The following is a 14488-nucleotide window of genomic DNA, read 5'->3' as shown; positions in this document are numbered from 1 at the left end:
GTTAAGGGTTGAGAGCTATGCCTGGATTTTGGAAGTTTAATTCTGCGTGTGGGGGCAGGGGGTGGTTTACTGGAAGAACTTGTGCATCTGGAGTAGATCGGGAGGGTGAGATGACAGAGGGCAAAGAGAGCAATATCGCAGAAAAGGTGATTTAAGAAAATACAAAGCACAGAGACCATGGACCGGCCTGCGATCGAAAGCAACAGATCTTGTGCTTTGGCCTCATCACGGGACATTCCAATAATCTTGAGAGCTTTAGATTCCACAGAATCCAAGAAAGACATATGTGCTGCTGGGGTGCTAGCCCATAACAGAGAGCAGTCAACTATTGAGCTACAGACAAAGGCTTTGTAAACTGTGAGTAGCCATTTCCAAATCTTATTAAATACAATTATATTTGGGAGCACACACAACAATACACTCAATGAAAACACAATGAAATGACCAAATCAAGGTACAAAGTATAAATAATCACATTACTCCAGGCAATTCATCTCAATTATTCAGATGGTTTGCAGCTTTTCCACAAAACAAGCACAGTGCAGGAAGATGCACAAAGGGAACATTTAATATCTTACAAATAACGTTGTCAACGAGACAATGGCAAAGATGTATTGAAGCACCAGACCCCACCCCAATTTGTACCTTTATGGTTTGGTAAGAACCGCTGTAGAGGTAATTCTGTGAAGCCACCAGTGCACGCACCCAGTGGTTAAGCCCAGTGAGTTCCTGCCTTGGTTTGAGCTCGGTGCCCACAATGTCCCACACCTGCAGTCACAGATATTCCTGTAAATAAATATCATGCCAATCTCCAATCTCTTACTGTACACTGTGGACTGTCAGATCTTTAAGATCAATGTTATCGTGGCTGTCTTCCGATTCATTGAAATATTCTTATTCATAAGAAAAAAATGGTGGTAGTTTTGAGTCTATCCATCCTTCCTCCACTGCTTTGCCAAAAACATGTCCCTTTTCTCCACTCGCTTTTGTGACCATCTTGTGTCGCAACAAAGATAGATCCTCTCCTACCATACCGACCTGTCAGCCATGGGTGTGTGAGAAGATGCATGGAGCTGCTTTTCAGCTTGTTCGTGACCGCAGAGCGGGTACAAAAAGTCACGACAAAGCAAGCCTGCTCACTCCCATTGACCCTGAAGATACGGTCTAAATGAGCCCCAAATTAACGACAATCGTTTAATGAGGGAAGAAACCAATAAATCTTGCTATAAAATAAACAATAAGTGATTGTCAATTTATTCTGTATGCACATATCAATTTTTTGTGGACTAACCCAAACAGCCCACACCTTGGGAAGGAAATTAATCAAAGCTCATGGTCATACAAAAACACATAGATCCGAGCCCACAGGACCACGATACATGGTGATAGCACAAATGTCTTCTGTTTGGGGACAATGGCCATCCATCAAAAGCACAAAGTTGATTTTCCTCTACAGGTTGAGATGGAAAGTCATTGAGCTTGTTATCATTAATTTTGCCAATTATTTAAAAGAGAAATTAGAGTATAGTGCAAATCATGTACTGTAATTAAGTAGAGTGCTGTGCAAAAGCAAAATGCAGTTTCTTTTTTTTCATGTTCTGATCACACGATACGGCCGTGATCTGTACGAAAGCAAAACAAAATAGGACACTCGGTAGAGCGCATACCTCTGCCATGTAACGTCTGATCCACGAGAACATATCGGGCCCAATACATTTTTGAAATATCATACTATATATCGTTTTTGGCCCTATCTCTCAATGGTGAAGAATCCCTTTTAAAATTAAATAATTCCGGTACCCAGATCCGGAGTCGGATCTTCACCTAAATCGAATCAATTTTTCGCGGCAACACACCCAACGTGTCCGCCAAGTTTCATCCGAATCCGTCAACAACTTCTTGAGATATCCTGCACACAGACAGACAAACAGACAAACAAACAAACAGACAGGGAGGGAGGGGTGAACACATAACCTCCTTCACCTTTGGTGGCAGAGGTAAACATTCGCAAATGAATTGGGAAGACACAAAACGTTGCTAAGCTGAACAAAGCTGATTGTCGGCTTGTACGGATGGAAATTTCGTGCACACAAATGTATTCTTTATTACCATTTCATCACACCAGCCCCATGCTCAATTTTGTAAACTAGAAACAAGGTGGGATATCTTTGACTTCCACACTGAAGTTGGATAAAGTAGAGATGACGACGAATATAATACAGCATGATGATGGAGGAAACGCTTCACCTGTGTACAGTTCATTTATATTGAGATCAAGAGTAAACACAACTTAAAGATGCTCTTGTGCCATCTTTGCCCACCCAACGTGACTGCTCCAAGCTTCACACCGCTTTCAATTGCAATTATAAAGAATATCTTCAGCACTTAAGATATGTCATGCATGACCACATTAACAGAAACACTCTGTCCATTAAAAATGATTGGCACTCAATACAGCAATTTGCAAACTGTTCAAGACATTCTATTTACCCAGATTTCTCCCATGTCTTTGTGCAGATTCCAGATGTCTACAGCCTACCATGTGGGATGTGGTGTTTGGAAAGATATCTGGCCCATCTGGTCAGTAGATAAGAAGGAAGTGTTGTTCTGCACACCAACTTGGTTATTCTTGTTGGAGAAGTCCATCCACCACAATCCTCCAGAAGAGCCTGACTTCCAACTCCAGAGTCCATTGAAATAATTTTTTTGTAGTTAACAAAACCTTTTTTTAATTTTGTGGACTAACTCCATCTTTGTAGTGCATTCCTAGAAGTTCTGAAGGGAGCTCAAAGTAAAGAAAAAATCCGCATAAGAATATGGATAGGAGTTTAAATTTCATTCTTGCAAAATGGCTTCTGGGATTTATCTTGTTAGATTATCGAGCACGCACGCACGCACGCACACACACACACCTCAGTATTTATGTTTAATTTTTTTTCAAAGTCCTATCAAATTCATAAACTATGGGTGATCACTTCTGCCAAATTAAGTGTTAGAGGTTTTGCTTTCCGATAAGGAGGTCCTTTAGTTTTAAGTTCTGATCTTGAAGAAGTTCAGCCATTCAAACTACTGGGTCTCACTATCAGCCATAATCTTTCTTGGGCAAACAACATATCAAAATTGGCCTCCGAAGCCAGCCGCCGACTGGGCATCCTCCGTCGTACAAAGTCCTTCCTTGGGTACACCTGAACTCCTATCCACCTGCAAGGCTTTCATCTGCAGCTTGATGGAATACTGCTCTTCCCTCTGGGCTGGTGACCCTGCCTCACACCTTGTTGAACTTGATGCCGTGGAAACCAAGTCCTCCAAGATCATTGGAATCTCCTGCAATGGCGCATTTGGTCCGCCATCAATCCCCTTCTGGTGAAACTCTCTAAATCCAGCATCACTGCTCATCTCCATTCATTCATACCTCATTTTTCCTGCATTGGGAACTAACTTCCATATTCCTTTAAATCTCATTTTTACTCCAGGTCTTAAAAACAACTGTTCATCACCATCTCAGGAAGAGCTCTTCCACAAACCCCCATCCAAAACCATGATGTTGTCTCCACCTGTCAATCCCCAAGAACACCTCCTTCCAAATTTCCAGTTTTTCATTCCTGAGTGTTTGCTTCTGTATCCATCTTGTCCACCATACATTCTCTCCTACCCCTCATTCTTACCCACATCCCTTATTTGTCCGTCTCCACCTATTTTGTCCCTCAGTCCTGCTGTTGGTGATTCCCCTTTTTACCTCCACCAACGAAGGTGGATGGAGGTTATGTTTTCACCCCTGTCTGTCTGTTTTAAAACTGATTTTCACCATTGAGAGTTTGGGCCAAAAATGACATATAGCAGGATTTCTGAAAAAGTTGTGAACAGATTCGGACGAAACTTGGTGGATGAGTTGGCTTGGTGACAAGAACAGGCCGATTAAATGTTAGTTCAGATGGAAATCAGGATCCGGTCGATCAGTGGGATACAAAACGTAAGCTAATCACCCTGACGGAGGTCTATCCTCTACCGAGTGCCCTTCTAGTTCTTTCTGCTGTTCATTTTGTTTTGTTGCGTCTTGATCCATTCTGTGTTATAGCTCTTCCACAAGCCTTGACTTTGTATTAAAAAAAAGTTATCATATAAAGAGGTCGAGTACCTTGATGGCTTTGAGTGAACCCGTAAAGAGGGTGTTGGAAGAAGAGACGAGGGTGCACACTGGGTTGTCATGGGCTCGAATAGTGTTAACTTTGTGCAATGTCTGGATGTCCCAAACCTGTACAAATTCACACGGTTATACAATAAAAAAGCAACAATTATAAAAACAACAGCAACAAAAACTTACAAAACAATGCCGACACTGACAAAACAAATGAAGTCAAAAGAAAAATAACTTTAAATTATTAACAAAGCATTGAGCAGTTTTGAAACATCCATTCATGTCATGATAAAGAAGCTTCATGTCTCAGACACGGTCTTTTCAGTCAAATGGGGAAACAGTAACAATCATTTGACAGCTCAGAGTTGGGCTTCATTGTGCAGTTCAAATCTCGTCCACGCTATAAACTTCCATCCTGGTGTTTCGCAGGCAGGGCGAAGCATCAATGCATGTGCCGTCCCTCAGATGGATGATGAACTGGGTAAAATAAATCAAATAAACGATACACTACAAACCAGCAGCCGTGTGCTGCATATGAAAGGAAAAGATGGACTTTTTGGTGCCATACATCTAGAGGTCCGGAGACGGCGTACTGTTTTTGAGCATCGATGTGCTGGCTTCCACTCAATCCGTTATAATGAAGACAAAATCCAACTGGCATTCTGGACTACCTGCACTGATGCAGTTGTACCGAACAACACTGTTTTCATTGGAGACTGATTGTGTGAAAACAAGTCTTTAACCAAAACGAGCCAATGTGAGGTGTGAAGAGATGTACAATTTGGATTTGATAATAACCAAAAAGATATCAAGCAAAGGGATGCACAATGCAAAGAATTGTGGAGAGAGAGAGAGAGAGAGAGAGAGAGAGAGAGAGAGAGAGAGAGAGAGAGAGAGAGAGAGAGACAGAGAGACAGAGAGACACAGAGAGAGAGAGAGAGAGAGAGAGAGAGAGAGAGAGAGAGAGAGAGAGAGAGAGAGAGAGGGAGAGAGAGAGAGAAAGAGAGAGAGAGAGAGAGAGAGAGAGAGAGAGAGAGAGAGAGAGAAACAGAGAGATAGAGATAGAGATAGAGATAGAGATAGAGATAGAGAGAGTACACCACCTTGACAGCTATCACAAAATGGAAGTAGCTGTGAGAAAAGGATGCGATTATGATACTGGAAATATCTACAAAGACATTAAAAGGCCAAACACCAAGGTTATGTTACATACCAAGTAAGTAGTGAGAATGGAAGTATTAGGGCAACCCGAATAATCAGTTCTAGGGCCGTTATCCTTACTATAATTCACGGACCGGTGTTTGTGTGCATGCCGTGCTACTCCATCTACAGTTGTGGGCCGATTGCATCCAGACTTGCTACAGAAAAATCAGCATGACCACAATTAATGTATTGGGGTGTTTTTCTCTTTGCCGGTAGTCTTGAGGGAGTGGGGAGACGGAAATTCTCCATGTAAATGTGCATCATGTAGCACTGCCTCCAGGTGGGGGTGGGTATTACAAGCCTCCCCCATCGACAGTACAGTATTCCTGTCCCCACATTTTCCAGTTGTGAGGTGTTTTGAATTATAAGCAGTAGGTATGTTTTTGCTTCATGCAGGTAAGCTGAGTTGTTTTTGGGTTTTTTTGTGCATACAGAGCTGCCAGTTGCCTATACCCTGCCCAAATAAAGGTATGCGTCAGAAGAGCATGTTGCATAGTTGGAACAAGATCGCCTGTTGGGCAGAAACTCTACGAGTTATTCATAATTTAAATAAATTATTTCGACAGCGGGGCGACAAGTAGACGATCCAAATTTGCAGATGACACCGAGCTTGGAGGGTAAGGCAGACAGCAGAGATCCGATTCAGGAGAATCTGGATACTTTGATAGAATAGGAAAAAGGATTGACAGATGCAGTTCAGCACAAGGAAACTGTAAGTAAGGTGCCGCGGTTGGAAAAGAACAATGAAAATGGAGATTGCATAATGCAAGGGGTAGTTTGGGGGCATGCCACACAGGAGAAGGATCTGGGGGTGGTAATAGATATGGGGGGAAGCAGACAGGACAGTGCCAGGCAGATAATCTGTAAAGCTAACAGGGTTTTGGGTTGCATTCACAGGGGTATAAAGTATAAATAAAAAGAGGTCGTGTTACCACTGGACAAAAATTTAGTGAGGTCGCATCTGCAATACTGTGTGTGGTTTTTGTCACCATATCTGAGGAAGGACACAGTTGTCACATAGAAGGTACAACGTATAACAACTAGATTGATCCCGGGCCTAACTCGACTGAGGTTATGAGGAGCTTTGATCGGACAATTTTTTTCAATCTCCCAGTTAAAAATTATACATAGTTTTCATGCGGCAAAATGAAATGCACATATTCTTTTTGTTGACACATCTTCAATTGTCATTTAACAAATACAGTATAAAGATAAGAAAATGTTGTGAACTCACAAATGCCAAACTTACAATTATTGTGCAGTCTGCGGACCCACTGTACAGTTTATTCCTGTAACGAGAATTTTTTTTATTCATTATTAAAAGCAACTCGGTTTTCCACACCTGAGCTAGCTCAGGTTTGGTGATTTCCATAAAATTTCTAACCTTTCCCAACTGTACCCTGATAAGGACTGAATGAGGTTCTCACCCCTGGATGCAAAGGGCGAGTACAATTCCATCATGTCCTTCAAGGGTTTTCTGGCACTTGTAATTAGTGCATGTGTCCCACACCTTAATGGGAACAGAAACACCGAGATCACAATGTGGAAAATGCCAGGTGACCACAATGATGATATAATGGCGTCCTTCACTCAGATGCGTTACTTGCCAGAAAAATCGAGTTTCGAAAATGAAGACATACAAGTTAGTTTGGAACGATTGTGTGTGTGTGTGTGTGTGTGTGTGTGTGTGTGTGTGTGTGTGTGTGTGTGTGTGTGTGTGTGTGTGTGTGTGTGTGTGTGTGTGTGTGTGTGTGTGTGTGTGTGTGTGCGTGCATGCGTGTGTGTGTGTGTGTGTGTGTGTGTGCGTGCATGCATGCGTGCGTGCGTGCGTGTGACATATATGGTGTCCGCACATTACCGTTCCAAATTGAAACCATAATTAAAAAATAATGAAATGGGATACAATGATGTGGTTTGCTTCAAGTGAAAGAACATTTCTCAAAGTTATATTGACCTTTTTATTTTTGTTTTCCGGTGTCTCCTGTGACATGCGGAATCACATTTATTGCAAATGGCATCCCCACAAGAAAAGAGTGTAGTGTGTTACTTGGTTTATAGATCAAATCAGTTATACAGGTTCAATGAAGCTTCAGGAAGACCTATGGATGGCACTCATCATCCAGAAAAACGATTCGTGAGTGAAACAAAAAATTTATGGAGACTGTTAGCATCCTGCAGAAGAATGGGGCAGGCAGGCCAAGCATAAGTGATGGGGATGTTTAGGACGTTCATGATTTGTTCAAATGCACTCCCCACAAGTCTATTCAGATTTGGACGATGATCTTGACAAATCCTGATAAAACTTTAAGAAATGTTCTGTCACATGCATTACGAGAGCCAGAAGATGACTGCTCCACCCCTCTAATAGAGTGGAAGTGAGCAGTGATCCTGGATTTAGGTACTTTCACCAGAAGGGGTTGATGGTGGACTGTGTGTGCCCTGCAGAAACCTGGGGGAGACAAAGCACGAAAACAGCAGAGGGTGCAAGACCAGAAAGGAGGCGCGAGAAGACAGAGAGACCACCGACCTGTCTGCGATGGCGAAATGATAGGCCCATAGACTCAACTTCATTGTGGGAGATTCCAATAATCTTAAAGACCTTGGTTTGTTTTTCTGTAACTTAACTTTGGGTTCCACTAAAATGTTACTTGAAGGAATGTACAAATCAATGTTGAACTTGCCATTGTAAAAAACAACACAAGCAACAAAACACCTGTTGCTTAATATTTTGTCGTGAATTTAGAGAAAGAAAAAAGGTTCATCAAGGTTCAAGTCACCCAGATTGTCTTGTCAGATGAACCAGATTTTTCTTTTCAGATATATTTTATTAAATGATGTGTGTAAATGGGCTTAAAAGATGAAAAAAGAAAGAAAGAATCAAACAACAACATAAGTCACCTTGATTGTCTTGTCAGATGAACCACTAAAGAGCAGATCACCAGTGGGGTAAACACAAAGGCACCACACTGGGCCCTGATGCCCTACAAAAGTGCCTTTGCATTTGAAAATCTGTTGTGGATCATATGCTGGAAAGTGGGAAAACAGCAATTATTGGTGAACATTTATCTTGTTAATAACTACATTTATGAAACAAGTGATATATCTGTGCAAAAATATTGTTGCGGTTATATAAACCGCATGCAGAAATTGAAACGCACACAGCACGTAGACTTTTAGAATAGTTATCTCCGTAATGAACATGAAGAATTGTGCCTTCCCTGTAGGGGCTATTATGTCATTAAATATGTTGGGCTGGGTAGTTGGCATCCCCCTGTCAACCCGTTGGGAGAATAGAGGCATCAGCGCGTGATGACATGTGCCGTAACAGCAGTCATCACAGGGTGTGCGTGTTTTACTGCCTTGGCGTTCAACTTGTGCTACGTACACCAGCATTCTGGAACACACACCAAATTCTCCCATTCCCCTTGATTGTTTGAAGCCCCACAAAGTCTTTGTTTGTCTGTTCATCTGAATGGGTATGGACGTCTACCCTGTAATGTAATTTATTTCAGTTTTCCTCTGTACTGTATTTTGTTTCCCTAATTCCCATTTATTCCCCTCCACCCAAAATGACTGGCAAACGAACCAAGACACGACCCAGCCTCCCTGAAATGATTGCCCCATTCCCTGGCTTTGTGCCTTGAACATTGTTGGACGTTTGGGGTTTGTCCCAGGAGCATGGGGTAGAAGGGATTCCCTCACCCCATGTTAAGTGCGGAGCTCTGTTCATGACGACAGCCAAAAGGACCAAATGACTGAATATCCGGTCGAGTGGCAGAATGGGCGGGGCTGTGGGGGAACCCTCCAATGGCTGGCATGGGGCCAGCTCATGGGGTCTGATGTGGCCCAATGGCTGGTCCCAGTCCCCCTCTGGGGATCTGATATGCGGCTCTTTGGCCCCACCTGCCCCTAGGGTTATAAAGCTGTGCTCGGCGTGCTGATTCGCTCTCTCTGTCGTCGCCCCCGAACTGCCTTGGTCCTGGTTGCCACACTGTCTTTCTTCTTTTGCCTCAAGCTATAGGGGTTCTGATCGTGGCACGCACTTGTTTCTTCCCTGGTCCTGGACGCGTTGGTTCATGCTCCCGACGGAGCTGGTGGACCCTCAGTGGTGGACAGCAGCGTCAGGGCCATTTCGGAGAGCGGTTCCAAGTTGGGGAGGGTGATGGTGACATATGTACCAGTCCCAATTTGTCTCCCCGTGTGTGTGTGGTCTGATGGGTTCACTGTTTTGTTAGCCGGTAGGTAAGGCAAAGGTTAAGTCTGCAACTTGTACATTTTCTTTCCCTTTTAAAAATACATACTTTGATGACACTCTTTTTTATTGCATTTCCCCTTTTCCTGCCCCAGTTTCCCTTCTACGACATTAAAGCCCTTATGTCCCCCTCCCTCCTTCCTGTACACCTCATCGCTCATTGTAAATAATTTTTTCTTGTTATATTTCCAATCTGCCCATGGTTGTCCTTTCTTCCACTGGTCCAGCAATGTCCGTATGTAGATTAGCCAGTAAGCTATAATTCCCCACTAACGGGCTCTCATATCAATCTGGCATTGTGCTCGCGGAAAGCTCGGCCGCATTAATCACGATCCAATAAATAGCATAATTGCCGAGGGCGCGATTCCCTGATAAGAAGATCATGTGTTCTTAGGTAAACGCTGTCAAATGGATGACCCTCAGTCACATTTTCAAGCTCGTGGCATTTGCGGTCATTTAGCGACCCGCCGCGACACCAACTTTTTCGTGTGCGACGGCCTGCGATTCCCAGTGAGTCCAAGGAGAACCAGGGATACCCCACTCCCCCACCCGCACCCTCGTAGTACCCCCGTGACCCCGGGTCTGCAACAATATAACCAAACTAACTGAAACCCATAAAATTGAGAACTTTGGAAATATGCCCATTTCACTCCAATGTCCTTCACCTTTCCATATAGATGTGGATCATCGATATACATCAAGCGGTTAATGAATGATTGGCTGACAGACATTTTGTGGAGTATATAAGTCGAGATCAGACCCCATTGCCGATGAGGGCCAACAAGCTCGAAAGACGTGTCTGTCAATGTTCCCTCTCTTGGATGGACTGGTCTATACAAGTGAGAATTAAATTATCTTCCCAGTATTGGCTGCAGTACAATCCTTCGGAGATATAGGGGCTGTGGCTCTGCTAAATTCATGCCAAATATGCGGAGCCGAGGCATCTGTTTAGCCAGAAGAGCCTTCATTAATTTATGCATATATAGATAATCAAACGCACAAGCTGCACATGCACACAGATCTAATTAAAAGGCAAAAACTAAAACCCATGAGCACTGGCTTTCTGGATGTTATGCCACAGCAAGACAACTATAAAGGTGCAACAGTAACAACAAAACTATAGCTTTAGAGCAACAGGATATTGGTGTTCACCAGGCAAAATGGCCAATTTTGCCTCAAAAATCGATGTATTCATTGGCTGTCAATATCAACACAATGTGATTACATCCATGCAATTTCACAGCATGACACAAGGATTGTAAGAGTATGGGAAATAATCGTGACAATTGCTGACAAGCCAGATCGGATATGCACAGTGATCGCAGTGACCAGGTAATCACACTCGCAGTGATGACCCATCAACTGGAAAACGACAGTGGTTCGTTTAACATCGAAAGAGGAAGCCGAAGGGGAAGCATGTAACCCCGACTGAACAACTGGAGAACAATTGGATCGGCAGCATGAAATTTGCCTGTTCGCTAATATTTACCATTCAAGCGTCGGCAATGTGAATGATGTTGGCTTCAGCGTGCAAATAATATTTTATGGCGTGGACTTTATTTTCTGGGGTAATCTATGTTCGTATGACAAATGTGATAACAAATACTCATAAAGATTTTTGGCGAAAAGTCATATTTCACGGTCAACTGTGCCAGTCCCATTTGGGTTTGCTTGCATAACATGCCGGCAAAACTTTATTTTTCAGTGGCAACTTGCTAAAAGAGTTCATATTTAAACAAGGAATGCACACACAAAACGTACTGTCCCATCAAACATCCAAATGAACACAAAATCAATGACACTGTTCAAAAATAGCATGAAATATTCATTGATGTAAAATGGAGAAAACTTACATCCCAAGACACCCATGTTCAACCTTGCATTGATGTGGGAAAGTTCATCCTGAAAAAGGTGCAAAGCGTATTACTTGAAATGAACAAATGCATTCTAAAAACATGAAAATTGATTCCAAAAATGTTCATGTCCTGAAAAAAAATAAAATAAAAACTCAAAATATGCAGTAGTGTTCAGTTAAAGATCGAACCTCTATGATTTACAAATAATGCAGGAGAGATAAAGCAAACAGCTTCAAACACTAAGCATCAGCTTTTTACATCTCTACAGCAAATTTTACTTTTCTCCAATGAGAAAGTGAACAAGAACTTTGGATGAAATTTGGGGAAGGAAGAGGCAGTAAAGGAAATAAGTAAATAAAAGCTAAACTGGAACTCACACTCAGCATGGAAGTGTCCCTCCGGAACTCCATTAGTTCCTCGCCCAATTTGCTTTGATTTTCATCCAGAACATCTGCAAAAAGAATGGCATTAACTTTTATGAAATATGATTAAGTTTATTACTGGAAACAACTTTGTTGATTGGTATTGAGAAAAACACAACAAGGCATTATTTGGTGGGTGTGAAAGATTCCACAGTGTCCTTCGCGTAAGAGTAGGCGAGCTATCGACCGCACCATGGCAAAATTCAAAATTCCTGCCCTGACTTCCTGAGTCGGAGTGGCGACCTGACCAGGATTGTAGCACAGTAACTAGTTCGACAGCACCACTGCTCTGCATAGAGTACGGATGATGATGATGATGATGATGATGATGATGATGATGATGATGATGATGATGATGATGATGATGATGATGATGATGATGATGATGATGATGATATACCTTCTAAATTGCTACAAACATTTGCCGAGTGGCCATTTTGCCTTTTCAAAGCCAAATTTTCTCATGAGACAACAAAAATGAAAAGTACAACATAAGATTTAACCAAGTGTTTGTTATTTCCATCTACTTGGATGGCCTTTACCTTCTGTGAACATAAGCAAGCAAAACACAGATATACGCACCAAACTTCAGTTCGATGGACTTCTCATGTTGCTCAAGACGTTCAGAGAGTTTTCCCAGCATACTGCGTAGGAAGCCAATCTCTTGGTCTTTTTGCGCCATGGAAAACTGCAGCTCATGGAAGCGATCATCAGTCTGCTGCAAGAACTCTTTTAGTCCCTCAAAACGGCAGGCAGTGAGGTGGGAATGATATGCCTCCTGGTTCCCAGCAAACTGGCACCTGGAAAAAATTAATTGACGAGTGAACGCCAGATAAATCGATTGAGGTACTCCATGAAATGAGACACACTCTGGTTTGAAACAAGTTATAATAGTGGAATGCAAATACATTCCGTTCTTCTCTCTTCCCCTCATAGTATGGATATCCAACATTGAGGACTCTGTTCTAACATTTGAGTTGCTGCTGCTATCCCAGACATTGCATATTTAAACAGCCATATTCCTCTCAAAGGATGTCGATGGCCTTTCTCTCTCACTCACCATTCTCGTTCCAGTCATAACAGGTCATATTTCTGCCCCAATAGTGGCATTGCTGTTTATGTCAAGAGCTCCAACTCCCATTCCCAGGATGGGATGCGCCCTCCCCCTAACACCCATCGCCTCCATTCACACCCTGGAATACCGCTGCCTGAACATTCTTCTCCACGATCATCTGTTTGTCTGCATGACGAGAGTCCACCTTATGACTCCTCCCTATAATCTGCCTTTCTGCTAACATGAACGAACTAATAGCCATCCATCCCAACTATATTCCTCATAAAATGCCACAATGCCATTTGCCTGGAAGCTGTGCAACAACAGTGCTGTGCAACAACCAGCCACAGCACTGCAACAAAGCCAGCTTTCTGTGATTCTATGGGTCTGACACAACCTGCTCAGGAGAAAATAGCATTGCTTTCCTGTAGTAATTATCTGCAGACTCCTGTAATAGGACCTGTTACCAACTATAGTATATGAGAGTTCCACTCTCATATGCTATAGTTGTAATTGTAGCATTTTTAGCTTACCTGGAATTTACATTCCAGATAAGGTATTGTCATCACGCGCCGTCCATCTGTCCGTCCATCCGTCTCCCTTTTCGACTTCTCCGGCCAAACCGCTGGGCCGATCAGGCTGACATTTTGCAACAATGTTGCTCTCCTGACGGGTAACAGGAGTGGCAAAGCTCGTTCTGGTCCCATGAGTTTGTATGTCAAAATGGCCGACTTAGTAAATTTCTTCAAAAATCTTCTTCTCCAGACGCACCAGTCAGAATGCCACCAAATTTGGGTTGCAACATTAGGACAGGGTCCTGATGTTAAATTGCAGAGGCCATGCCGATCACATGACCGGAAGTGGGTCAAAATGGCGGTCCCGCAAATTCCTTCCAAAATCTTCTGTTCCTGATCCACGAGTCAGAATGCTACCAAATTTGAGTTACAACATTAGGCCAGGGTAGGGATGTTAAATTGCCAAAGCCATTCCAATCACATGACCGGAAGAGTGTCAAAATGGCCGACAGTCAATTTTTGTGCAAATCCTATAAATTCCTTCATAAATTTTCTTCTCCAGACCCACCAGTCAGAATCCTACCAAATTTTGGTCACAACATTAGGACACGGTCCTAAGGTAAAATTGCGGAGGCCACGCTAATCACCTGACCGGAAGTGTGTCAAAATGGCGGTCGCGCAAATTCCTTCCAAAACCTTCTTCTCTCGACCCACCTGTCAGAATGCGAACAAATTTGGGTTGGTAGGGTAGGGATTTTAATCATATAGATATTGTGGAAATCATGCGGATCACGTGACCAGAAGTGTGTCAAAATGGCCAACTTGGTAAACTTTTGGGGAAATAGCATAAATTCCTTTAAAAATCTTCTTCTCCAGACCCGCCTGTCGAAATGCCACCAAATTTGGGTTAAAACATTAGGATAGGGTCATGGTGTTAAATTGTGGAGGTCATGTTGATCACATGACCAGAAATGTGCCAAAATGGCAGACTTCGTAAAGTATTTGGAAAATCGTGTAAATTCTTTCAAAAATCTTCCTCACCAGACCCACC

General features: G+C 42.7%; 1 protein-coding gene across 1 annotated transcript in view; it reads right to left on the bottom strand.

Moving 5' to 3' along the window:
• Nucleotides 1-14488, bottom strand: part of LOC147034512 (E3 ubiquitin-protein ligase TRAF7-like) — a 140703-nt gene that overhangs the window by 26089 nt on the left and 100126 nt on the right. Inside the window, exons 9-16 of the mRNA XM_085884590.1 lie at nucleotides 12451-12668; nucleotides 11824-11897; nucleotides 11444-11492; nucleotides 8237-8364; nucleotides 6766-6848; nucleotides 6588-6627; nucleotides 4136-4252; nucleotides 646-768 (exon numbers count right to left, since the gene is read on the bottom strand). Of these exons, the coding sequence (XP_085740716.1) occupies nucleotides 646-768; nucleotides 4136-4252; nucleotides 6588-6627; nucleotides 6766-6848; nucleotides 8237-8364; nucleotides 11444-11492; nucleotides 11824-11897; nucleotides 12451-12668 (832 nt within the window). The remainder of the gene's footprint in view (nucleotides 1-645; nucleotides 769-4135; nucleotides 4253-6587; nucleotides 6628-6765; nucleotides 6849-8236; nucleotides 8365-11443; nucleotides 11493-11823; nucleotides 11898-12450; nucleotides 12669-14488) is intronic.

This window comes from Eptatretus burgeri, chromosome 1 (genome assembly GCF_056783735.1).
Source record: "Eptatretus burgeri isolate ZD-2024b chromosome 1, Ebu_testis_v1, whole genome shotgun sequence".
Classification (NCBI taxonomy): Eukaryota; Metazoa; Chordata; class Myxini; order Myxiniformes; family Myxinidae; genus Eptatretus; species Eptatretus burgeri.
This window is presented reverse-complemented; position numbering and strand designations above follow the sequence as displayed.